The following is a 25,801-nucleotide window of genomic DNA, read 5'->3' on the forward strand; positions in this document are numbered from 1 at the left end:
AGATGATAACCTTAAGCTGATGACCAAAACATACCTGCAGGGATCATTTGTGGGAAACACAGGCTCTCTTGCTCAGATGGTCTGCCAATTGCTTGCCCTCCCTGCAGAGACGCATAGCCAGTGAATTTAACTTGATTTATGATGGTCTGTTCTCAAGGCACGTTAGCTTCCTAACATAAATGATTTCATTCCCCTTGCTTGCTTAAGGCTTTTAGATAGTGCAGGCTCCGAGACAAAATGTTTCTTTTCCAAATCCAGTGAAAGATTCACACAACAGCCGTAACAGCTTTCAGTCCCAAACACCTATGTGAAGTCTGAAATTTGTTTTTGAACATACTCCGTGTATCAGAAAATGACTGGGGGATTAGTAGGCTCCAGTGCTTTGTGGGTAAACATTTTTCTGTTCTTTCCACTACAGAAAGGGTAAGAAAGAATTCAGATTCTTACCAGCAGACTGTTAACTGTTAATATTCTGACTTCACTGACATCTAAAACAGTCTGAAGTATGACCAAGCAAACTGTCACAAATATGCAAGCCGCTAGATATCCCAAAGGACTGTTGTTTTCCTTTCTGACAAACCTGCATCAGCTTGCAAGTCCTATTATCTGAAATCTTCTGGATGGCTGAGAGAGAAGGAAGAGTCCTTACGATTCTGAAATCCAAGACCCCAAGGTCTTGAAGGGACTGTCTCTACAGTCCCTTCTCCCTAGAGTGCAAGTGACAAGACAAGTCATATAGAGATTGCTCATCCAAGGACCTGGTTCGTCCAAGGAGTACGTACCATTTCTGATACCACCTCCTTGTTCTTAATTCAGAATACCTCCTATGGCTGTTTTTGCCATTATCTCAACCAGCAACAGACGGCTCGGAGAACACCCTTTGACGGAAAAGGGAAAAGGAATCTCCCATGAGCAATCAACCCAAAGAGTCCAGACAAGGAGATCCCACAGCCTCTTCAGACACCTGTTGCAGTGCTCTATCACTCTCACGGTGAAGAATTTCTTCTCACGTCCAGTTCAAATTTTCCTAGTTGTAGGTTTAGGCTATAACCGCTTGTACCCTAAAATACTGTCTTTACATAATCTAGAAAAACTCCAGATAATACTTCTTGACAGTGAAGAACACAATTAACTACATCAACTCTACTTCTGTTGATAGTTCCACTCTAATGGTTCTTCTTTTAATATTTCAAGGAAATATTTTTATTCTACTCAAAGTATTTCTAGTGCCTCTGTGTGTTTTCCCTTAGCACTTCAAGTTTGTATTTATGTACTGTATTCAAAGATATTGTTTACAGTAGAAGTTTATTTCACTCATTAACATTATTTTTATTAATACGCTATATTTGGTCACTGAAGACAGTTTAAATGTTTCTCGGGATTACAAGGAAGCAGTAGCTTCGGAAGCTTGGTTTTGAGAAAAAAAGGCAGCAGTATTAACTACATGCCAGCAGAGGGAAACACAGCCTCAAGAAAACTAACTCACCCTCTTGGAGATGTTTTTTACCCATCACATCCATTGAAACTGACTGATTTACCCAAGGATAAATTAGACCCATTGAGATGTGGTAGGATATGTTGTCTTGCATCTTGTATTTACTATGTACACTGACAGAAATAAATAAAAGTCATCTCTGCTTTGAGTTGTATCTGTTAATATATGACTCGGACACCTTGGGCTTGATTTTTTTCAAGGTTATAAGTGTTTCCTACTCTCCATGAAGTTAACGGGTCCAAAGTGCACTTGACAAAATATGACCCAAATCCAGCACAGTTAGAAGTGTCTTCTGGATGTTGGAATTCACATCTTTCACCTTGGAAGATGTCAGTCAAACACTAGCCACTGCAGCAGTAGGTGCTTGTGACAAAACCACTTCTGGAAGAAAGAAACAGAATGAACAGGCACAATCGGCAAGCTCTAAGAGCACTTCTCACACACCGGTTCAATGCGTCTCTGTCCCGAACACTGATGACCCACACCCTTTCTATGCAAAAGAGAAGTGCAGTGTTAGGCTAGGTTTTATCAGAAGTTGAACGACGAGAGCATTGCTGCCTTAAGGAGGTGTGTTCAGACAGCATGTATCCAAACCATGGGAGGGCTTCCAAAACTAATGGGGAAGGTAGGAATTTTAGAAAAAGCTTCCAAGAGTGGGACTGCCTAGGAGCATTGAATTTCACCTCTCTGAAAGCCCTTCACCATTCTGGGCTCACAACATCTGGTTCCAAATCCCTCCAAACCAGCCTGCTGCTCATACTCACTGTTCTAGCTCCTAAGGGTTACATTTGTTAAAGGACACTTACGAAAACATGTAATTAAAAGATGCTGAACTCCTCCAGGCAACCAAAGCAAACACACACTCCATGACCTGCTTGCCAATTCTATACAAACAAAACAATGCACCACAGTGTGCTCCCCTCCAAGGGACACTGAATGCAGTGATATTAAACACCAGTCATTTGGGCTAAGGGAAAGAGATGGAAATTTAATTAAAAGTTGATGGCTATGACGAGTAATTTTGCAAGATTTGGCTGCCTTAAGAACACATTCTTTTCTTTCCCTCTCCCATGTTCAAAGTCAGCTACAGCCTCACCCTAGAAGTTTTGAGCACCTTCTTTTTTCTCTGAAGTCAGGAGGCACTGATGAAATTAAGCACTTCGAATCATTTCCCACAGAGCATCACAAATACATTCCCCTGACTCCTGTACTCCTGCCCCCACCACGAGGAAGAGCTCAGTGCCACTGCACGCAGAGACCTGATGTGACTCTGTGAGTTGTGGTCATCAAAAGAGGGTCTGCACAGTGTCCTTAATGTTAAATTCCTGTAACTGCATCCTCACTTTTGTCACTGGCACCTTCAGCTGCATGCAGCTCACCAGGAGCTCCCTATGTGACAAAGAAAACCGTGGCAACTCAGCCTGGGCAGGTGGGTCATCACTACCCTTCCTGTCAGTGTGCAGGCTAGGAAATACATCAGCTGCTCAAGAACAGACATCCATAGTTTCTACCTGCAAATGCGGTATGACTCTGGCAGTAATACCATATATGAGAGTGAAAAGCAGGATGCACGCAAAGTATAGAAGTCAGCTAACATACAGAATCCTGGTAGTTTATCATGTCTCTCAATCCAATGGATCCTAAAGCAGAATCTTTACCAGTGACAGGGTAGCTGTCACTGCATTGCAGATGCGTTACAACTACTAATTATTGACATGTTGTTTGCCTGCGTCCTTCCACCTTGTCATCTACTTTGACTGCATGCCTTCCAGAGTAGGCTCATGTTTTTGTACAGTCTAGAATAATACGCATTCAATGCCATCTCTCAGTAAGTAACTAAACTTCCAAGGAAAGACAGCTAACTCAGCTGGTGTAAAAACCAACAGGAACTCCATACCAGTGATGATGCAAAACAGTCTTGCACAAAGGGACATTAACCACTAGCCATTAAAACTGAGAAGAAGAATGTAATTCAGTGTTCCCCCCACAACCTTTTAGGAAAGGTGACAGACACACAGATTTTTGAAACTAATGGCCAGTCTTGTAAGAAGTGCCACGAGACCTCAGCTCAGTTGCAAAAAAAGGAACCTACAACAGTTAAGAACCTTTGAAATTAAAGCAAAAACGCCACCTACCAAATCACTCTGCAAAACAGTATCTCAGTAGAGCAATGGGAGGAAGACAGTTTAGAGGAGAACGCATCTTTAGGGACCCCCTCTATCCTTCTGCTACTACGTATGTCATCACTATACCAAGCAGAGTCAGCTGCATCTAACCAAAGCCATACTCCTTTAACGTCTCCCATCCAAGCAAACTGACTTAACGTGACAGCTGATGAAATCAGAACCAGGGGTGTTGTAACAGAAAGTTACACACACCCACCTAACAAAATCGGGGAACTTACATATTGAAAATACTCTTCCTTTTCTTCCCTCTACTGGGCCTCTTCTCCCATTTCAGGGTTTGCTTGTTCTAGAGTCAAGTCTTGTAACTGGACTGCAATTTTTCATTTCCATTCCCTGTTCACAAATTCAGCTGTTTTCAAAATATGTGAGCTATCACTAAGATTGGGCTACGATGAAAGATCACCAGTCCAAGCCATGAAAGGATTCAGGCTGCAGAGAATGCTTTGAATGATTTTGTGGAAGAGTTCTTCCCTCAGAGTCTCACCTTGCAAACAGGATCACGGAAAGCTGTGCGGTGTGATGTTACGGGGAAGACTAAGGAGATATTCTTCACTATAACACAGCACTGGCCACAAGGCTGGAAAGAAGGGATTAGAAAACCTTGGCGGTTGCTCTGTTATTTCTCCAAAAGCCCAAGCTCTACGCCCTGCCTCACCCCCACCACAGATGTGACCACTGATCCATTAGGGACCTATCATAGCTGGAAGCAATTCTGCCCCTTCCTTCCCTGGGTCCTCCTCTCTCAATTTCATATTCTTACAGAGACAAGCACAGTCACCAACTAGCAGCGGAACATGAACGGCTACCAGGGGTGCTAGAAAGCAACATCCCATTCTTTCCTCTTGCAAACTCACCACTATATCCTCCTGTTCTCTCTTCGTCCTGGATCTTAAGGGCTGTAGGGAAGAAGCAGCAAGTAACACTACAGACAGCTCTGACAGCTGCTGTATGCTCTCTCTAGGAAGGAAAAGATGGGCAAAACTAGGAGGAGGACTTTTTCCTTCACTAGAAATCTTCAGAAGCACTGTCACAAAAAATATTAAAAAATTTTAATGAAAAAGCTGAAGAAAAATATGGAGCAGTTGTAACTCCATCTCTGACAGAAACTCTTCCTAGTGTGTTTCACATGATTTTGGAGCCCAGTATTACACATCTTCTTTCCATAAACTGGGACAGTAGATCCACAGCAGATCGGGGCAAACACGCAGGAGACCGAGGGACTTGCCTGAATCTTAGAACCAGACATTTGCAAAGCAAGAAAGAGCACAGCAGTACTGACACAGTAATCACTGATCTCACCAGCTGGCAGGGAGAAGTGCTGTTTATCCCAACCACTGAAGCATGCCAATGTCTAAGATAAAGTGCATAAGCCAATAAACAGTGTAGGGCTTAGCTTACTAGCTTGTTGCTTTGCTTACTAGCCTGTGCACCAACAGCTAAATTATGGTGGGGGGGAAAGTAGTACAGAGTGGCAGCCTCTCTCCCATGGATTCCACCCTTGAGGCTTTTGAGGCAACTTCGTCATTGCATTGCATGCTCTCCCTTCTCAAGAACATTACCATCTCAGCACAGGAAGCCCTCCAAAGTAGCATGTCTGGAAAAACATTGACGTGATGACAGCATGGGATGAGAGAGTCACAGAGAAGATGATGCAATGTCTAGTTCCAACACGACACCTAGATTTTGCAGACCACCTAGAGGTAAATGTACAGTGATAAACCAAGTTGTCTGGACACGGAAAGAGCGGGCTGGAGAAGCAACGAAGGTGATAAGGCAAAAAATAAGGAAAGTGACCCAGAAAAACAAAAGACAGTGGTCAAAACACAGCTGCCTGCTTCTATCATGCACAACTGGGAACGCGGGCCAGCCAAGTTACAAAGGTTTTCCAGACCTTATACTAAACAAAATTACAACCTCTCTCCCAGTTTGGCCTCAATACAAATATACTCCACCCCAAGATCTCATTATACGAAGCAAACCAGAATTTTACAAGTACTCCATTTCTGTAGCTGGCACAAAAGCACAATTCCAATTAAGAGGAAATGCAGGAGGAGTGCAAAAGGAACTGTTTATACCAGGTTTCCCTAACCATCACAGCACAGGTCAGTATTATCACCACCGACCCATTATTACTCTGTTTTCACTGGAATGTACAAACAATAGTATCAAAATATTGTATTATGAATATCCAATTACTATTTATTTAATTCTTGATACCCAGTATTCATATTCAAAGGACAAATTCAAAGAAACAAAAGAAAGACAAAGGAAAGTAAAACTTAACACGCTACTAACACATTCTTGACCACAGCTCTTGAATTGGAGCTTTTAAGTGAGGTACATGAAGAGATGGATTGCAAGACCAATGCCTCTCATCAAGGATAGCTAAGTGAGTGCAAGAGCCAGGGACCTACTGATCTTTTCCGTATTGCAATTTGCTGATTCTCACTCGAGACATTACAGTGAAACCAGACATCTCTATTTTCATTAACTTCTTTTAATTTCTATTTAACTTCTAATGCATTTTGGGCTGTGAAATAGCAAAGAAAATGTGTAGTAACAAAACCTGTCTTTCTCCCCCTAAAAAAGAAAAACACACCTTTAGCGTAATTCACACAAACATCAAAGAACGGTTATCTAAAATAGACACCAAGTAAGAAATATTCTTAAGCTACTCTGTGTGTGCCTGGGACAAGAACAAGTAGGGCCAGTAGTTACGAGTAGAAATAACAGCAGGTCTTTTCTTATGACAAGCAGGCAGGAACATTTGAAAGAAAAAAAAAAAATACAACAAAAAAGTCATTCTAGACAGGCAGGAGGAGCAAATCTGTGAACTTTAGGTAGTAGAACAGGGAGAACATTGCTGAACATCCGCAAGGAAAATAAAAGAGAACTGAAAAACAGATAGGGGCCTGGAACTAGCTTAGCAAGATGAATATATGAAACTAAGAAGGAATTTAGAAGGTTCTCAGCTGATCTACTTTTATAACATTAAATATTAAGGAAAATTATAGAAAAGCACTTATGGAAGCATTAGCACATGCATCAGCATACTCCTAAGTACTGAACCACAAGAGATAAAATGGCCACAAGTCTGCAGAGGCAGCCATTTTACCTGCTTACAGAGGTATCACAGTGCTACCAGAGGTATGGTTTGACATACAGATTTGCAAAACAACCAACCACAAACTGCAGCTATTTGAGGAAAGGCACAGCTGCAGACAGAGTGCCAGTCACATTCCTACTTTCCACCGTCACATAACTGTAACAAGTATACAGAAAACAGGAATGAAAATATCAGTAGCACCACCTGGATGCTTCTTCAGTACCAGCCCTCACTCTTTGACAGGTTTCAGAAAACAAGCTCCTGTAATATTACAATATTAGAGAATGGAGAACCTATTATCCTAGAAGACATGCCTCAGTGTGAGGAAATCCATTTCAAATCTGAGCCATCAGAATTGTTTACAGCATCAGAAGTGATGTCTCAGCTCAACCTTGCACAATAGCATTGAATATCTCCCTCTTTGACTGGAATACCTTTCTAGAAACATCTGAACGTTAAATTGTTTGCCTTTCTCACTGCTACAATATGTTGGTGGTTCAGTCATCATGTAGATGACAATCATGTAAGCTTATAAAAATAAAAATAAAACAGTTGCTAAACTCTTGGCCTAACGAGCACCTTGAAACCAACTCCTTCATTCATCATCTAATCTAAGAGCACTTCCTGCATAAAGTGTATATACTAATTTTACCCAAACTGTGCTAGCTTTCAGCCTGGTGTGATGCAATTTAACTTCAAAATACTACCCTTTTATTTCTTTGTGCTCCCTCTTGCAATTACCAATTAACTAAAGGTTTTACATTTGGCTCCATTTTCGACTTCAATTTCACCAATTCTTTGTTTTAAAATTTCATTTGGTCAAGCTTTATAATGCATTATCACCTCTGAAAGATTTAGCCAGGATTTCAAGGACAGAAGGAAAAGATTACAAGGAAACTGAACATATACCTTGTCAAGAATAAGAGGTGTTTACTGATAAAGTACCAACTCAGTATCTTGCTTCCATTTTTTGCTTCACTTTTATAATACAAATTTCAAGTAGGCACATTATAGAAATAGCATTAGTATATGTCTAACTCTTTAGAGTGTTTCACTAACCACAAACCAAGAGGTATGTGCAAGATCTATAACCTATGGTTTTAATGATTAGCTCTCTTCAGAAACAATATATAGTAAGAATTTACATGACCATGTCTGTAACAAGCCCTGCCACTGTGGCCTCAAAAAATCCAAAGGCACATTATCTAATAGTTTGAAGAATCTCTGATAGGTTAACAGAGTTGCAGTTTGTGTCTCTCTAGCAGCCATCAAAGCTATCAGTATAGCATGATCAGTATAGTACGATTTTCCTTTTAAAACTCGAGAGACTTGTATTCTCAGTGACTTAGGTAAACTCGTAACCTAAGGCCTGATACTGAGGTTTCCAAGGCATTCCGGAAAATTATTCATGTCAATATAAAGCATTTTAGAACTCTTAGGAATGAAATTACTGGAGGAAAAAAAAAGGCTAATGTGATGAAGAATATCCAACGGCTTTTACTTTTCTGGCTTAGCTGTATCAAAGCTGCAAGATCAACAGATTTCTGAAGTTAACCAGCACTTCAAGAAAGGGGAGTTGGTGCAGAAGATACCAAAAAGAACCTCACACTCTCATGAATTAAAATTCACAACTCTTTTATTCAGTTCTCCATGTTAATAGCACAGTGTTCATTATGACTGTTAACCCCAAGTCAGGACATCACCCCATTCCACATTGCTGCTGGTCCATCCTTTCTTCCCTTCATTGTGAAGGGGGCATTATCAAGAGACAGGTGTCCCCATAAGAGGGAAGAGAAGACCTCCTGCTGGTGTAGAAAAACCTAGAGAAATAAATCATTGAAGAAGTTAGTCTTTTTCCCCAAAATATTAGTATCAGAAATTCAAGCAGACATCATAAAAAAGATCTCTGTAACTGGCATCTGTCTGGCCTCCTTGGTAGCTGCATTAGAGATGCACCAAGGACTTAGCCATGGGTACCAAACTCCTCTTCTGACCTTGGAAAAGGCCTTTCCAGGTCAAGGAGTGAGATGCAGTGAAGGCTGTGTTCTAAGGGTAAAATCTAGTTCCTGTTACCTTTCCTGCGGGTAGAGGAGTTCAATCTCTGCAACTGTTGATCCAAGCATCTTTCACAACCATTACATTCCTGTGGAAATATTTCATGTGGAGGAAAAATTGTATAAAAGTTTAGCAAAGTCAAACTGCAGCCTCTTTCTGCCTAGTTCTCTCACTGATAAAGCTTCAGTATTTGCCATCTGGTAAACAAACATTTCCATTCGGGCATGGACAAGCATTCCTACATCACATCACATTTGCGCTACTCCTCCCATACACTGCTGTAAAGATGGGTGGGGAGAGTAACATTTGTGTTGTTTCTGTTGGGCTTGCGTTTGTTAGAGGGATGGGAAAATATACACACAAGCATACCAAGTTTCCTCCTGAAACTTACAAAATACTATACAAGTTTCAGGCTTAATATACAATACCACTGAGCAGACAGAATCCAGAGAATAATAAATACTAGCAGACAGTGCTTTGCACAGTAGTAGTGAAGAAGAGAAACTGCACAGGCACCCTTGGGCAAACCACGCTTCTTGTAAACAGCAGATACGAAGCATTTACAGTTGCACAAACAGTCAACGTGACATTCCCATTCCTCATCATGGTATAACTGAAACAGTCATCTTGACGCCGGGCCTCCCACTACATTGATAAGACAGAGTTGAAAGGATACCTGTGTATAGAGCTACTGCTTCATGGTCTTCTCTCTCTGCTTCATGGCACCTTCCTGTTCAGCCCACGTAACACTGTGTACAGTTGTCACCTCTCCAGCTCCTTTCTCCCCAAAATGTTAAGTATTTTACAACACAGATAAACTAAGCATCAAGGAAGCTCAGTAGTATCACTGCTTCCACCATAAACAGGAAATCTGCATAGAAAAAATGCGTGACTGGCCAAAGAGGTAGCAACAACTGGATTACTGGCTAATACAATATGGCTTTTGCCTCCCTCTTAACAACAAATACTATTTTGTACAAGCGGGATCATCCCAATAAATTCTGGAAATTAACATACATTCCTGAAAATGTATGAATGTGATAAATTAGTTTTTTCCGATTACAATACTTTATTGAAAAAAAATTCCAATGACCTCTAATAAAACTCCATTTCTTTTCCATTCCTGTATTAAAACACCTCAATTATATTGCAATTTGTCTAAGACAAAAATTCAGTCCTGATTTGGAAAACTGTATGTATCATATTACATTAAATCACAGATTAACATAATACAGTACCTATACTTGGGAAAATGCAAAGCATTACATGATAAGGGAAATTTAAAAATTCACTGTTGATGAAAAGCAACTGCACTTTGTAGTGACAGCTACACAGGATACTATTTCACAAAGACTTCTGCTACTACTGCATATATTGCAATAAAAATATACAGACCAGCAAAATCTATGCTAGACTTGAATTCTGTCCTCATCTGGTCAAGTCCCAGATTAGCACAGCTGACCGTTCTCGGTTAGAGAGCATTCCACGCCTATTCCCCCTGTTCGACTGACCTCAGCCCTACGCACCACAGGCATTTCAGCAGCCAATACTTTTTTAATACGATACGTGTACAGAAGCACATCTAAGAGTTCTGAAAGCAAAAAGAAATGGCAACAGAAGATGTAATTCAATGTACACAACACTTTCAAAATCCTTTCTCAGATGTTTCTTTGCTTCCTCTTATTAAAAGATAGACCAAAAAGCCTTCTCCCCAGCAACATCAGTGAGTACTCAACTGACACCAGACTTTGGATATAACTAGTCATGTAGTTTCTATGCATTTTGACTGCTTTCCCTTAACCATTCTGCTTCTTATAGAAATGGACAACAGAATGACATATTTAACTCCCCAAACACATTTCCTTCCAAATAAACAAACAAAAAAAAAATCTATTACACTAAGACAGAATACTATATGCAATTACATATAGCAAATTGCCTCCAAATAAAAAAGTAGACTTAACAGACACACAGAAATTCACATAAATCTTTCATGAGCCCTTCCCCCACACACGCTTGGCAGAGCTTAATATGCTGACATACTACTATGCAGACTCTGTATATTCTAGTAACACTTGTACTCCTTCCAAATGGAACAAAAGGGGGATGCAGAAATACCTTGAAAATGCCTTGCCTAAGTACAATGTAAATGTTAACATTTCTATCAGCCTAATCCACAATCCACTTTTCAGTCAGCATGAGGAACCTATCCATTCCTCCTTTCACATACATAGCACCCCTTGCCTGCCCATGGAAGTCTATAATAAGAATGGAAAATATTCTGCCTTCTTCAAATCTCTACCACATCAAAGTTGCAGAGAACAGGATGCTTTGCTATGTCACATCTAGTAGAACAAAAAAAATACCCTTTTGTATTGACAGCCACATGTGAAAACATGGAGGATCTGGGAGAGTACTCTAAATTCCTGCTTGTTTTACACCCAAAAAAATCTTTCCTGAACAGTTGACTACGTCACCTATAATGGTCCCCTTGCTCATTAAAAAGGCTTACATACATTTCTATGCCTCTATCCCTTACTATGCTGAGAAGCAAAAGGTTACAAGTGTATCTGGTCAAATAAGCCCATGTTCAGGGCCAGATGACCACCATTCTTACCAAGTATTACTGTCACCTAAACTCAGTGCAGTAACATTTTTAATCCACATGACCATCCCTTCTAGTAGGCAAGTGCTACAGCTAGTTTCCATATCAACAGTTCTGTATCGACTTTCAGCTCTTCTCCTTGATATCCAGTCCCCAAAGACTAGCATGCCTAGCATATATTATATACAGAAAGTCTGGTGAGACTCCTCCTTACAACAAAAAGCTGGAAATGCTCAAGATCAGCAAAAGCTGGTTTACTGCTTCATCTCCCTCTCTGCTGACAGACATATGCTTCAGATTTTTGCCTCTACTACCAGAATTCACTTTCTCTCTTTCACATCTCCAGTTCGACTGGATTTAAAAAACTTTCTCCATGAGCTTCATCTCGCACATAGGCTTTACTCATCGTTATATTTAACAAAACTCTTTTCAACTCTCCATCCAAAATATTTTTCACTTTGCACGTTTGATCCTCTTTCACTCTGCACTAACTCAGTTCAGGGATCTCCAGCCTGTGGTCCACATAATACTTATAAAGGCTGTATGAAAAATGAGAAGCTACTGAGAAAAGCACACCAGTTGTCCATAAGATTAAGTGGTACCTGATTGCACTAGAGACTATTTAGTTGCCTGAATATCAAAAACTCAGATCCAGCTTAATTCCCATATATAAGCGTTGTTCCTGATTTTAGCGTGACTACCCCAGATAACGACAGGAAACAAAATTCGGAATTTATGAACTAATACTTAGCTGTAAGTGAACTAGAAATATTTATGAAAGTACAAAAGCTACTGCTGTGTTCCATATATTGGTATTCTGACCACAGGTTTTTTTTTTCCCAATCCACTTGGACGCGTTTCTCCGCATTTTCCACTGATCCAGATTCAAACTTCCCCTGTGCCAGACCATTCATCAGTGCTTCCATATCCTGCTGTTCTCTCCTCTTTTACTTTCTTTTCAGAAAGAGAAGTCATCCTACTAGAGGTCAGCATTTAAATCTCTGGTAGGAGACTTACTTAAAATGGAGGTATTATTATGATGGAACATACTAATGACATGTGCAACCATAATTCTTTGATGATGTCTAGATCAGTGTTCTCCAAAGCGGAGTGCACATTCCTGAGAGGGGTACGCAAGACAATCCATAAGGTTGCAGGAAGAAAATATTTTTTGCACCATTAATAAATACAATTAAGTAACTGTTTAAAATAGTGTTCATTTCATCTTTATCTCATCCTTTTTTAATTTCTGGTTTTGTATATGTTTTATACTGTACATAGTAGTACATGTATATAACTTATAAACAAACACATATTGGGGTGAATGCTCAAAATGTTTTTTACTGGTATGGATGTGCAATCAAAAAGTTTGAGACACCACTGGTCTAGATAACTGAAGAGGTGGTTGAAACTACTAGCTGTTAGCCATTAAGTCAGAAACATTATATACTTTGCATTTCCCACTTCCAAAAAGAATTTTAACTGTTGGTGCTTTGAACATTTTTTCAATCTTGAGATATATGAAGTCTCCATAAAGAACACTGTCCTTTACTATCATGGTGCTTCTAAGGCATCTATCATTTAATCTATATGGTGCTCAATAAACACCATTATGCAGTAATTAATATCTATGTAAGATTCACAGAAGAGAATAATGGATCTGGTTTTGGGGGTTTCCTGATTTAGAGTTTTTACTTAATATTTCCAAGTTTGGGACTAATAGCATTTGGGTGCCTGAGAACTTTTTGCACTTTTACTTTGTTCCAGTATCAATATCTTATCTCCCCCTTACATAAAAATCTTTTAACATTATGTAGAAACAAATTTTTCTTAAGTGTTATGTAAAGACATATGAGCATCTCAATTAATAAGAAGTCCTTAAATCCTTTTCATTATATTGTAATGGGCTAATGACTGGTACCTAAGAAGCAATTTTTCTTCTGTACTTACCAGTTTGGATTTACTGACACGACTAGTTAAACTAATCAAAAAAAGGCCAGGATTCAGAAACAGAGAGGAAAGTCTCAAAGAGGCTTTTTATGTATAGGAAACTTCATACTAGAATTTTGAAAAATTCATCCTAGATTCATTTGAATAAGTGTGCACCATTGTGCCCTACCAGACAAAATTACAGTGATTTAAGGATACGATTTAGACTTAATGCCAAACCTATTTATTTGTTATAGGTGAATCCCTGCTGTTGTCCCTAAATCTCAAGTAACCATCACGTACCATGTGAAAATTCTGAGTTCTTGAAGTGTCGTAACAGCATGAAGCTGGTTGCTTATTATATGCATTTGTAAACTATGCTCCTTGCACAAAAAGAATGCATGTTGACAATACTAGGACAGAAGTTCTTCACACTCAAAGGTGTACCAGGCTTTAGATTCAAAGGAACCAACATTTGATGTGAGATGTTAAATATATGTATACATACATTTCGGTTATCATCCAGTGATAAAGTACTCAAGAACATTTCAAGAACAGACCTATACGTACAAGAAGTACATAAGAGAATCGCCCCAAAAGTAGCATTACATAGCACATGGGCAAAAAGGAAGTAGCAAAAAAAGTAGACAGGCTCTCAGCGCATGAAGTTGACCCCTGGCTGACAGTAAGGATGCTTTTTACCTTCATAAAATAAAATTCCATAGGTAAAGACTACAGAATCTTCCTCATTTATTCCTTGGTTTTTAAACCAGGTTAAAACAAACATGTCACCAATGGCATAACTATGACTATCTTCCTGTGGGGCAGAGAAATGGCAATTTTGGTGAAGTTTAATTTTTTAAGACTTATACTGTGGCTTATAGAGTAGTGAAGAAACTAGAATGTTGAATCAAAGATCAGAATTAGGACATCAGGTAACCAAACACCAAACCAGATAGATCAATGTGTCTACTGTACTACAGCTAGTCTTTTGATGGTTAGAATTCTGTAAATTAGACTCACCATTCAAAGGGACAGTTCAGGGACTTTGCCTCTCTCCTCCGTCCCCCTTACTTCAGTTAATATTTTGCAATCCATTTCTCCCAGTACTGGAGGTTTCTCAGGTCACAGTCACATGAGTTTCTTCTGCTGCTGCTGCTGCTGCCACCTACCAGTTTTATTACTCTGTTGCAGCAGAAGGGCATATAGAAGAAGTTCTTGTTCAGCACGCACATAATCATCATCCTTTGTCTAAGAAGTCATGGCTTATTCAAGTTCTACAACATTTCCCCGTACACTAGGCAAAGCACTGGGCACAACCAAGATCAATACAAGGCTTTGAAAGTCATTCCATAAAGAGGAAGGAGCATGATTTGTAAAACCACCTTTCAAGCAACATTAAATATTGACATTAACTTCTGCAGAATGCCGTTAATTTTGATCAACTCTCCCCAGCAAAGATCATTTGCAGACACTGCAAAGAACTACTACTGTCTTTCTTTCAAGAAAACCTTCACGTAATATATATAAAATCAGGTTAGAGATGCAAAACTGAGAGCCAATACGAATTTGTTCAACAAATTTGAGGAAAAGAAATTCTTTTTTTTAGACATTATTACAAACCCAAAATCTCTCCCCCAAAAAGACACCCAACCACATGCCTGAAAGTGTTACACCCGTGTCCTATAGCAGCTGATGCACAAAAATATACACAAATAAAGGAATAGGCCCGCCCAGTGCTGAGACGCAAGAAGTGGGTGTGTCTGAAAGGAAAAAGCATTGGAAACATAAGTATTACAGGTCTGTAAAATTATCCTGCAAGTAAAATTAAAGACACAAACTATACACTCAATTATACCAGTGAAATTGGATATCACTCCACTGACTTTCACAGAGCGATTCCAGGTTTATCTCAGTCTAACTGAGAGCAAAATTTGGCTCTAAAATTATTCTCTCCCACCTTACTTTGAAACTGCAATTTATGGTATTGCTGATAAATTTGCTGTGTTTCACGAAAATATAAATTGAGAATATGAAAAGTAGACTATTTTATGATGATATAGAAGAGTTACTAATGTACCCAGAAAAAAGTCTGAAACAAGTGCTAATTCTTTACAGATGTCATGGGAAATAGAATACTGCATCAGGAAACTTGGAAGCCTGTCTGATGGCTCGTGTACTTCTACTTTGAATGGTATTCCAATTGTTTGACATTTACCTCTGTGAGTAAAATACAGATTCTCCTCCTTAGACAAAGTAAAAAAATATTAAGGTTCCAGCACTTCTAAGTGGTGTGAGATTAAGGGAGAGAGTTACCAGAGAAGGATAAAGTGTACAAGTACTTAGATATAGCAGTAAGGGCAACATAAAATGCGCCACTCCATCCTCCACAAAGAGAAATAATCAGTCCTAGCGTCTTTTTCTTTAGTACACATATTCTCCCATCTGCCCTCTTTACAGGATCCTGCTCTACTGAATTTTAATAGATTTAACGTTCTTAGTACTAGTTTTTCATACCTACCAACTCCTAATTGATGCAGTTATATTTTATGTTCACTTGGCAAATGGAAAGCATCTTATCTTTCAAAAACCTAAGCTAAAATAGTACACTTGAAGGCAAACTACCTTGAAGTGATAAAGAGGAGGTGGAATTAACGTAATACAAAACTATCCCTCATATACTTACATGAGGGGACTCACTTTTGTCTCACCTGAGTAAAGGAAAGGACAATGACAGTTTTCTTAAAAGTCAACATGTATAAGGAGGGGAAATAAAGAAGAAAAGTAGGATTTTCTCTAAGTATCACTGTTAAACAAATCATTCAAGAAGTTTCACCAAAATGAACTGACGGGAAGAAAGGAAGGCAGACAAGTTAGCAAACTTATGAAGGTTACAGTAAGAGCAGAAAAGAGTCAATTTACCTGACAACAGGTCGGTTTTGGATGTCACCAAACTGCTGCGTTTACCATTTTACCCGCTTGCATTACTGGGGGGAAAAGTTTAGGAAGGAACATTCTCAAGGACTTTTCATAAGTTCTCACTCTCGCCATCGGAAAGGGGAGAAGGGAAGTTTTTCTCTGGATTGTTTGACTTTTTTGGCTCCTGAAAAGTTTTGCAAAGAACAGTAACAAAGTGTGAACTGTTAGAACACATTTCTGTAAAAGAAGGGAGAATAAGTCACAAAAAATAGAGCAACAACAAATCCCACCCGAAATCCACACATCTAATTTGTGTCGTCAGTTTAAACAAATAAACATAACAAAAACTTTTCAACTCAAACTGGAAATATGAGAGGCTTAGAGACTTCCAACAGCAGGCCAAGATCCACCATCAGAATGCTCCAAAAGTCACTCTCAAAGCTTAAGAAAGACTTAAAGAAATAAAACAAAGGAAAAGGCAGCAAACATTTGGTTATAAATCCTGCAGTGTTCCATTTAAAACAAGTCCTAGAACAGTGAAAAAATTAAAAATGAAAGAAGACAGTAGCAACAGAAGTTACCTGTCCGAGCACCTACTATTCCATAGAGAGAACAGGAGTGGGTCGTGTGTCTCACACCAGCCATAAAGCCCATAAACCTTCTCAAAAAGAGTGAGCCATGAGAAAGGTACTGTACACGCGATTTGTTTTCAAAGTCTAAACCCTTATGTATTTAACTGACAGATTTTTGCAATAAGGGGGAGAAAAGATTTAGCAAACGTCACTGGTTTCATTTGTTGGATTTTGAAGTCCAGTATAACATCTGAAGAAGTATCTCCTTTGCGTCTGACATACACAGATGTTCCAGAGGTTATTTCCTGAGTAAGTATCACACATGAAAGATAGCACACGAAGTAGAAGAAAATGCTACAAGAGTGACCATCAGCTCAGAACAAAAAAAGTTAACAGTCCACATATGCGTCAAGCATTGACATTGTGTTACAGAGGAGGTGTTGTAACATTCCAAGAAAAGATTTTATAAAACACATTAAAGCATTAAATACAAGGCTTGAGATACAATCCGTACATTGACATAGCAAGACATCAATTATAAACATGGCAAGTTGAACAGAAGAAAATCTCCAGTGTTACAGAGAACAAAATTTCATCAGTTGTAGTTTAAGAAACTTATTCTTGCAAACGAGAGTTTCTAACTGGCTCTTTCAAACATTAAAATATACAAAAACAGTTGTATCACCATCAGTTGTATTAGCACTATTGTAATCCACCACTAAGTTGACCATTTTTTCAGCACATGCTTCCAAACCCACAGGAGGTAGTGTTAGTGCAACTGTATGAAAGTTTAGCATGTGTTTTTCATATGGAACTGAAGGAAATACAGTGTATAAAGCTGACGTCTGTGAAGTTCACCTTCAATGGGAAACACTGCCTGGTTACCACAGGCTAGATTCATTGGTGGTTTTTTCCTTTAAGTAAAAACAAGACACCCCCCTCACATCCCCAGCCCATTCTATACATCTCACTATTTCAGGAGCAATAGATAAGTAGGAAGTGAATACATGAGACAAGTGTGCCCATTTGTACCAACAAACCCTCAAGCAAGGTCATGCTTGTATCAATATCCAATGTCCAAACAAATGTACATGATGTTTCAAATCCTGTCTCCCTCCCTGAGCACTATGCATAGACTTATCTCCAAATTAGCAATGGAAGCAGCAACCACAGAGAGGCACCTTATCCCAAGGGAGCCAAACTGTAAATCGCTCAATCCACTGTCTTTCAAAAAATCTTATGTTTACTTCACAAATTTTACTACTGTGAGGTGTAACCTGGACATTCTGAAAGGGTGATAGAAATGTAAAGTTCCTGTGAGCCACAAAATACTATGGAGACTCAAAAAACAGTCCAGAATGTTTCGTTACCAGCTCTTTCCTCTAAAAGATGTTTCCTGTGATAGAAATACAGACGTCCCACTATACCAACTAGCACATGTTTACTCCCTGCTGTTACTCCACATGTGCTCAATGTGTGACATAGCTGAAAAGGGAAGGATTGACCCTATCACCCTATCACACCCAAGGAGTGCAGGCACCTACCAGTAAAAAGAAAAAAGAAAAGAAAAAACAAAACAAAACAAAAAAACCCACCACCACCCAAATTCCCCTTAGATAAACAGCAAGGAAAGAAGAGCCTCTGGAAGAAAGAGTTTACTGCTCAGTGACTAGAAAATTATGTTTCTTTCATGTTCTGCAGTTCTGCAGCTCTTCATGGCAGTTAAGGACCTTTATGTTCTTCAGGTATAACCTGTGCGCTTGAAGGCTCAGGAAGAAAGATTTGAAAATACCTTTACTGCTGAAGCTCCTTTTGTTGCTGGACCAGCTGGTCCGCTCTCCTGCTTAACACCAACAGTCAACCTTTCACTTGATTTTAATAATAATATTTAATTCTACAAAAAAAAGCCATTTTATTACATTCCTTTTAAAATAAAAAAACCAAACTGTACAAAGAAGCATGATCAAACCTCCATAAAGCAGGTTAATACTGTTCTGTTTATTGCCTCTTGAAGACTCTCTGCGTAGTGTCCGTGAGTTGTGTTTAAGGTCCAAGTGAAGATAAAACAGCAGAGCAGCAGAGAGGTGAGGAAGGGCCACAGAGGTGGGCAGTGCAGAGCCTCAGAGGGTACATGGGACATGCTCCATTAAAGTATCCAGAACACAGCAGCATTGCACACACACAACCCCCCTCCAAACAAACCCTATTTTCACAAGATTATTTTTCAGTTGTAAACGTTTTACTTTTTGTCTTTTAAAAAAGAGGCTTATCTTTATATATATATCTCTCTATAGTTCCAGGGCTTTACGAACCCAGAGAATGAGAAAGGAATGAAGAGGGAGGAGGAGAAGGAGGAAGAAAAGGAGGGGGAAGATAGGGACTGAAAAATGGTCTCAGTATCTGTTTTGGTTATCTGTTCCAAAACAGCTCAAGGCTAATGAGAAAATGCACAGCCAGAAGGACTAAGGAAAATCAGGCAGCCTGGAAAAGAATTAGGAGCTAAATAGCCAAAACCCAAAAAGAAATAAAGCAAAGCAAATGCACACACACCAACACACACAAGTGTGTGCGCTCACACCACACACACATAAGGGTCCAGGATCAATTTGTTAATTGTTTGTGGACCTAGGCTATATATATTTTTTTTTTTAATTCTGGCTGAGCTCTCCTCTTTTTTTTTTTTTAATTTTTCTTTTTTAAACCTGCTGCATGTTTCCCAAAGCTAAGAATTGAGTATTTCTCCCCAGATATACTCTTTGGATTTTTGCCAACATCAGCTTTTATGTTCAGTGGGGAAAAAGTAAGCCTGGTAAGTATTGTATGAACTGCAGCTTTATTCTAAAGTACCTCTAGATGTCTAATCGCTTTTAACCAACTTTTCCCTCCTCCACACCTTACCACGTTTCCCCCCCCCCCCCCACAAAAAAGCAAAAAATAAAAACAAAAAAAACCCCACCCCACCAATGTACAGGCTTTAACTCAGTGTTTTCTTAACAAATAGTCTGCAGTGTTTTCACTTTGGCCACTGTCAAAGATGCAGGCATAGAGAAGGGAGTGTTGGACTAGCATGTATTAAAGAAAAAGGAACATTAACATTGCAGATCTCTCTCAAAAAGACTAAAACACTAACAAATACAAGTCGATGCACATCTGCTTTAAACTAGTGTAATTATTTTTCACATTGGATTAAACATTATTTTGTATACCAAACATTACAGTGCTGTTTATCTCCTCCAATCATGCAAAAAATAGTTAAAATGTACCACTTCTGCCACAAATAGAATACGATCAATTCCCCTACATACCTTCCAAAATCAGGATTTGAAATGAGAAAAGCAAAAGTACTAAAATCCTCCTTCAAAAGCTTTATAAAGAAATATAGACACAAAGCTGTCAATTAATACCAAGATGGCACAAATTACAGATTTGTACAGAAAGCTCACGTTAAGTCAACTGACGCTTCTCTCAGCCTCATCATTTGAAAGGCCATATGCTGCAAGGTCAGAAAGTGATGACTTTAAAAGGATCTTACAGCTTACAGCTGTAACTTACAGCTCCCATCTACAAGAGTAGGAAGAGTAGCTGTCCAGGAACTTTGAAATACCTGGTATGTAACACCTTCAACTCATATTGAGAATTTGAGGCACTCAGCAATTTACAGGATCAAGCCTTACGGAGGTAGAAGAGACTTAACTGGTGCAGTAATTCACAGGAGTTTCTAGAGAGCTGCCAGACAGCTTTCTGAAAATCTTCAAGTGTGAATCACGCTTCAATGCTTGCCTGTGAACACACGTGAACTGCAATACGTCTGGGGACCAAAGCAGCATCCAAATAAAATTCCCGCTTAGGTTGTGAACTGAGCATCTTCATTAGAAAACTGATGCTGAAGAATGAACACAATTTTATGTTCTGCAAAAAAGTAGGGGCAGCAATCACAGCACCGTGCCTTTTAGTCTTGCTTTGTTGATTGACATCCCCCCCTTCCTCATTCCTCTGAGCTTCTCTGATAAACAGCATTGCAAGTTGGTTTAAAAAAAATTTACAAGAGAGAGTTCTGTTGGTCATCTATTTACATCACTCCACAAGAAGTTTGATCTCATTGGCTAATAGCTGGTTCATGTTGAATAGAGCCCCCGGGAGCTTGGTGAGCAACTCTCTCTCCGTGGTCTCAGGGTCGCTGTCGACAGAGCTGGAGCTAGCACTCATATTGTCGACAGCGGCACTAGCTGGAGGGCCCAGCTCTGGCTCGCTAGTCTCGCTGGCCGTGGACACCACAGAGAGCAAGGACATGCGCCGCGTCAAGCGACCGGGGGTAAGGAGAGAAGCGGCATAGTCCGCTATGATACCAGCTACATCTAGATTACAAGCCTTGTCAAAGGCAATGAAACCTACATTTGCATTGGCCTCGCAGACGTAGAATGAACCGTCGTCCTTCATCAGCAGGTCAATGCCGCACACGTCCATCCCCAGGATGTTTGACACCTGGACTGCCAGCTGCTTGCCTTGTTCACTCAGTGAGCACATCATCCCTACGCCACCTGGAAAAAGTGAAAACAACTTGCTCTCTGTAGTCTGGTCACAGGTGACTGACATCCTTCTCAAGTGGTTGGTACTTTTTGGTCGGGAAGCTCCAAAGTGAGCCTGCAGGTACGCTGCTGATGACTCAGACAGCAACTTCCTTTCTGCAGTGACTACTAATGATCTTGAAACCACAGCAGGATTTCAAAAGATTCTGACCTGCCAAACGCAGGTCAAGATTCTGAATTGTTTAAAAAACAGTTAAGTGCTGACTTTTTAGTCAAGAAAGATATCATACATTTTTATGATCCTGGGATATTAAAAAGATGACCTAACAAACCACCCTTGTTCCTTCTTAGATAGAGGCCTTCCATACATATTTGTAAGTTATCACAAGAAATCTTTCAGCAAAATTAAACCAAGTGTTCCTGATAAGACTACAGCTCTAACAGATATAATTGAGGGGGACAGGGATTAAGACATTATCATCTGCTCACGTCCCTCTCAGCTTGCTATCATAGGTTACTGTCTCTAAAGCAAGAATTAGGGAACATTTATGTCTGAACCTCAGCTGGTTCAGTTCACAGTCCATTATCTAAGTATTAACCAACTCAGACTTCATCTATCACAACACTTAAGCTTAAAAAAAAAACAAACAAACATAACAAAAAAAAAAACATTTAGCAGAAAAATCTTTCAGGCTATATTTCCTCAGCATCAAGTAGTAACTAAAACCTCTCAGGCATTTTGACTAACCAAAACTACACATGAACACATTTTATCCCATCCCTGCTCAGGTTCAGTACAGTTTCAGGCAGGCAACCTCAACCCTCCTTCGTCCTCCTACCCTCAGAAACCTCCCATCCTACACCCAAAGCTATGCAGAAACTCCATTCTGAGTATGCTACAATCAATGCAGTAACCTTCCTCTTCCTCCCAGACATGGTCTTTGGGGGAAAACGCTGCAGGGAAGAGCCTGGCAGACTTAAGGCAGCACAGCAGCTGCACAATGCAATCCAACTGTTTATTGCCTTCAACAGTTTTCCTCCCTTAACACTCTCTTCTACCCTCTTGCCAACTGGCTGTCTCCTCCACCTCCCTCAGTCTTGTCTTCTTTTTCTGTTCCTCTTAACAGGATGAAATGAATGATAACATGGCATTAGCATGATACTGCCATTACCATATCTGTTGCTCTGTTTGTGTTCCTAGAACTTTCCCCTCCTTTTCATCCATTCTATCCGTCTAATACTTTGGGCAGAGATTGTCTCTCCTTCTGTGTTTGCTCAACACGCATCTCACTTAATCCTCACTCTCTTGTTTCCTCTGTAAACCCCCAACAATAAGCACAATTAATACAAAATAAAACCTGCCGCCTATTTCAGTTGGGTTTGTGATTTTTCAACTGGATTGAAAAATTCTGATCAAAACTATGAACAATGCTTTTCCTACCAAGTGAGCAGTTACTCTGCATCCTCCCATCTGTTGAGCAGCGGAGCATGGTGCCCACCACACGGCCTCCTACTACGATGACACGTACATCCTTGCCATGGGACTCTTTAACGTATTTTTGAAATAAGTAAGGGGCATCGTGACGGATCAAATGGCTTAGGTCTGCCAAATGGTGCTTGTCTCGTGCCAGGAACACAGCTTTACCTGTATGAAGAAAAGAACATCGAAATATTGGAAGAAGCTACCAATTTGAGCTGCGTCAATGATTCAGCGCATAAAAGTAAAACCTCTGACCAGTATGCTGCCCATTCTCACAGGCCCCATCTGTAGCTTATACCCATTTACAAACTCTTCTGTGGACATCAGTGTTCCACTGCTTCAGTGCTTCTAAGTGTTCAAGTACTGACTGAATTGACAAGCCATATGAGGAGTAAAAAAAAAAAAAAAAAAAAAGGGAAAGAAAAAGAAAAAAAAAACAGCTTTAGACAAAGGAGGTGGTCTTGTAATTTCAAATCCTTTTGGTACAAGTCCTTAATGAGAGAAAAAAGGAAGAAATACTTAAAAGAGTAGCAGACATTTAATTAATAACACAGTTTTGTTCATCCAAGAGGACCAGACCCGCAGCCTACACCTCTGACACACAGGAACGAATGACGTGAAGCTGTTAAACACCAGGCAGCTAAGAACTCTGAAGTCGCTAGTGTGCCACTGCAGAACCAACCACTTCTCTGTTGGGAAGTTGCTGAGAGCTGCTCTTCCCAGTGCTTACAAGAGCTCACAACTCCAGAATGAGGCTTTGCAGTGGAACAACTATGTTCAGAGGAAAACACTAGACTCCACAGTATCAAAGATAATTTAGCAAAAGATTCCACAAAACATAAAATGAATGGAATGTATTACAAATTTTTAAGAAACTCTTTAGAAATCACTAGCTTTTCTGCAAGCAAACATCTCAAGGACTTCTTTTGTTTAACCTAAAACATGTCGTTTCATTCGCCTTCATTTCTAGAGCACACAGAGACTTCTTTGTTCTTCTCCAATTTTACTAATACTGATGAAAGTCACTCCTGAAACAGACTCTACCACCTTCCATCTCATTTCTAGTCTCACAAGATGGCATCCCTTTCCATCTTTAGCTACATTTCCCAATGCCTCTTCCCCTTTCTTAAGGACTCTTTTACGTGTCATATTAGATTTATGTTTTGCAATAAGGCTGCACAGTTTTTTTTGTGGCAGAATTGTCACTCAATTATGCTACAATGTTAACAGAGTACAAAAATCAATTGACAAACTGCCTGTCTTAACTAAAGGAGCAGGAATACAGCAGTAGCAGAACTAGGAGAAATAACACGTGAAGAAGAATTCCACCAAGTGGTCCAAAGCCCAAATGGAGCAGCCTCTGCTTCGTCAGGATTTAAGGTCTCCACAACACAGAACACTGCTTGAGGAACATGGACTTTCTCATCACAGAGTATCAGAACGTAGGCTTAAAAATCATGACAAGAAAGCAAAAACTCCATGCGCTTTCTCCCATTCCCAACTTCAGCTCTCCTACAGGCACTTAATAATCCTACTGTATTCCTAAAATGGGATAGGAAGAATGATGGGGGAACGACTTAGTTCTTGGGAATTATGCAGCAGCATGACATCTTGGCAAAAATAAGATTGGCACATTTGCTGCAGCAGCAAACTACGTAGAACATGGCCTAGAAGCGTATGACTTATTCATGAGCCAGTACCTAGACCATGTTTGCCTGGTTTTTTTAAATACAATTTGCAAATGGTTGCTCTTCAATTAATTTGAAAAAGCTTCCCCAACTTTCTTAATGTGAAAGGATATGTACTGTGCATAAATTTGCATCAAAATGCTTGGAATTTAAAATGCTCTAAAGCAAAACTAGTAAACAGAGATTTACATGAATTCTGGCTAAAAAAGAGAGAAGAAAGTCGATAGCTGCAAACTCTGTAATTGTTTGGTAGATCTTAATAAGAGGCAGCGTCAAGTCAAATCCACTGTCTCAGATACTCCACAGTTGTCAAATTCAGCTTAGTGCAAAGTCAAACTCCAACTTGGCTTCATAGCTCCACGAGCACTTTAAAACCATATAAACAGGTATTACTGCCAACAGAAGCAGGTCTGATCATCCTCTGCCCCAGCCTTTTACTCTCACTCTTCCATTACATCAACACAAGCATTTGTGTGAGTAAATAATAATTCATGTACGGAAATAATCCAAGTAAAAATAACCCATCTAGATTCATCCAACATCAGTTCCTGGATCCATTTACTAAATCGGCTACAGAAACACTCATGCCAGCACAAGAGATGAACCAGAGCAGCACAGAGCGGGAACAAACTGACGGACAATAAGAAGGAAGAACTGATGTCTTTTTGTTACGCTTTTGTTTAAGGTAACTGCTGGTTTATGTGCTTAAACTTTAGTTTCAGTCTCTTTTTACTTCTAGTATTTTTTTAATTGGTTTTAAAGTAAATTAAGGGCAACCTCCTGTGCAAATAACCTCTGAAATTGATTTTAAACCTGGTTTCCTTTAGTAGATCGCTATCTAACATTAAACGAAATTGACGTATTGTTTTATATTCAACACTTAAAACAAAAGACTGATAACAGAACAATTTAATCTGAACCTGCTGTATTATCACCAGCACTGTCAGAGATATTTTTCTGAAAAACAGAGATCCAGTTTGACAAACAATCCATGAGATTTTTTTTAAATTGGAATCCTAATTATAGACAAAGTCAAGTAGAAAAAAAGTCAAATTAAGACTGAATGAACTAAGATTTCATTTCTTATGCCTATTTAGAAACATCCCTAAAATCCATGTAGGCTTCTCTCTACTTCCCTAAGGCCAGACCTTCCATTATTCCAGTTCAAAGCTTTCCTCACAGAAGTCACCAATGCACCGTAATTTTGAACCCCTATTTCCCTGCTATTGCAAGACTAGGT

General features: G+C 39.5%; 1 protein-coding gene and 1 long non-coding RNA gene across 3 annotated transcripts in view; both read right to left on the reverse strand.

Annotated features, from left to right (window-relative positions):
• Positions 1 to 8,405: 8,405 nt before the first annotated feature.
• LOC142088271 (uncharacterized) lies at positions 8,406 to 16,702 on the reverse strand. Of its 2 annotated transcripts, none has more exons than XR_012675814.1 (5): positions 16,299 to 16,702; positions 14,400 to 14,561; positions 9,519 to 9,713; positions 8,861 to 8,930; positions 8,406 to 8,607 (listed from the first exon to the last, which is right to left on the reverse strand). It is a non-coding gene; the product is annotated as an uncharacterized LOC142088271 (long non-coding RNA). The 2 variants fall into 2 exon arrangements; XR_012675815.1 differs by having other exon boundaries at positions 9,519 to 9,863.
• A 2,869-nt stretch (positions 16,703 to 19,571) lies between these two features.
• The window catches only part of RIMKLB (ribosomal modification protein rimK like family member B), a 45,782-nt gene continuing 39,552 nt past the window's right edge, over positions 19,572 to 25,801 (reverse strand). The window contains exons 5-6 of the mRNA XM_075163456.1: positions 22,835 to 23,038; positions 19,572 to 21,405 (exon numbers count right to left, since the gene is read on the reverse strand). Coding sequence (XP_075019557.1) covers positions 20,942 to 21,405; positions 22,835 to 23,038 — 668 coding nt within the window. The 3' untranslated portion in view covers positions 19,572 to 20,941. The remainder of the gene's footprint in view (positions 21,406 to 22,834; positions 23,039 to 25,801) is intronic.

Source organism: Calonectris borealis, chromosome 1 (genome assembly GCF_964195595.1).
Source record: "Calonectris borealis chromosome 1, bCalBor7.hap1.2, whole genome shotgun sequence".
Lineage (NCBI taxonomy): Eukaryota > Metazoa > Chordata > Aves > Procellariiformes > Procellariidae > Calonectris > Calonectris borealis.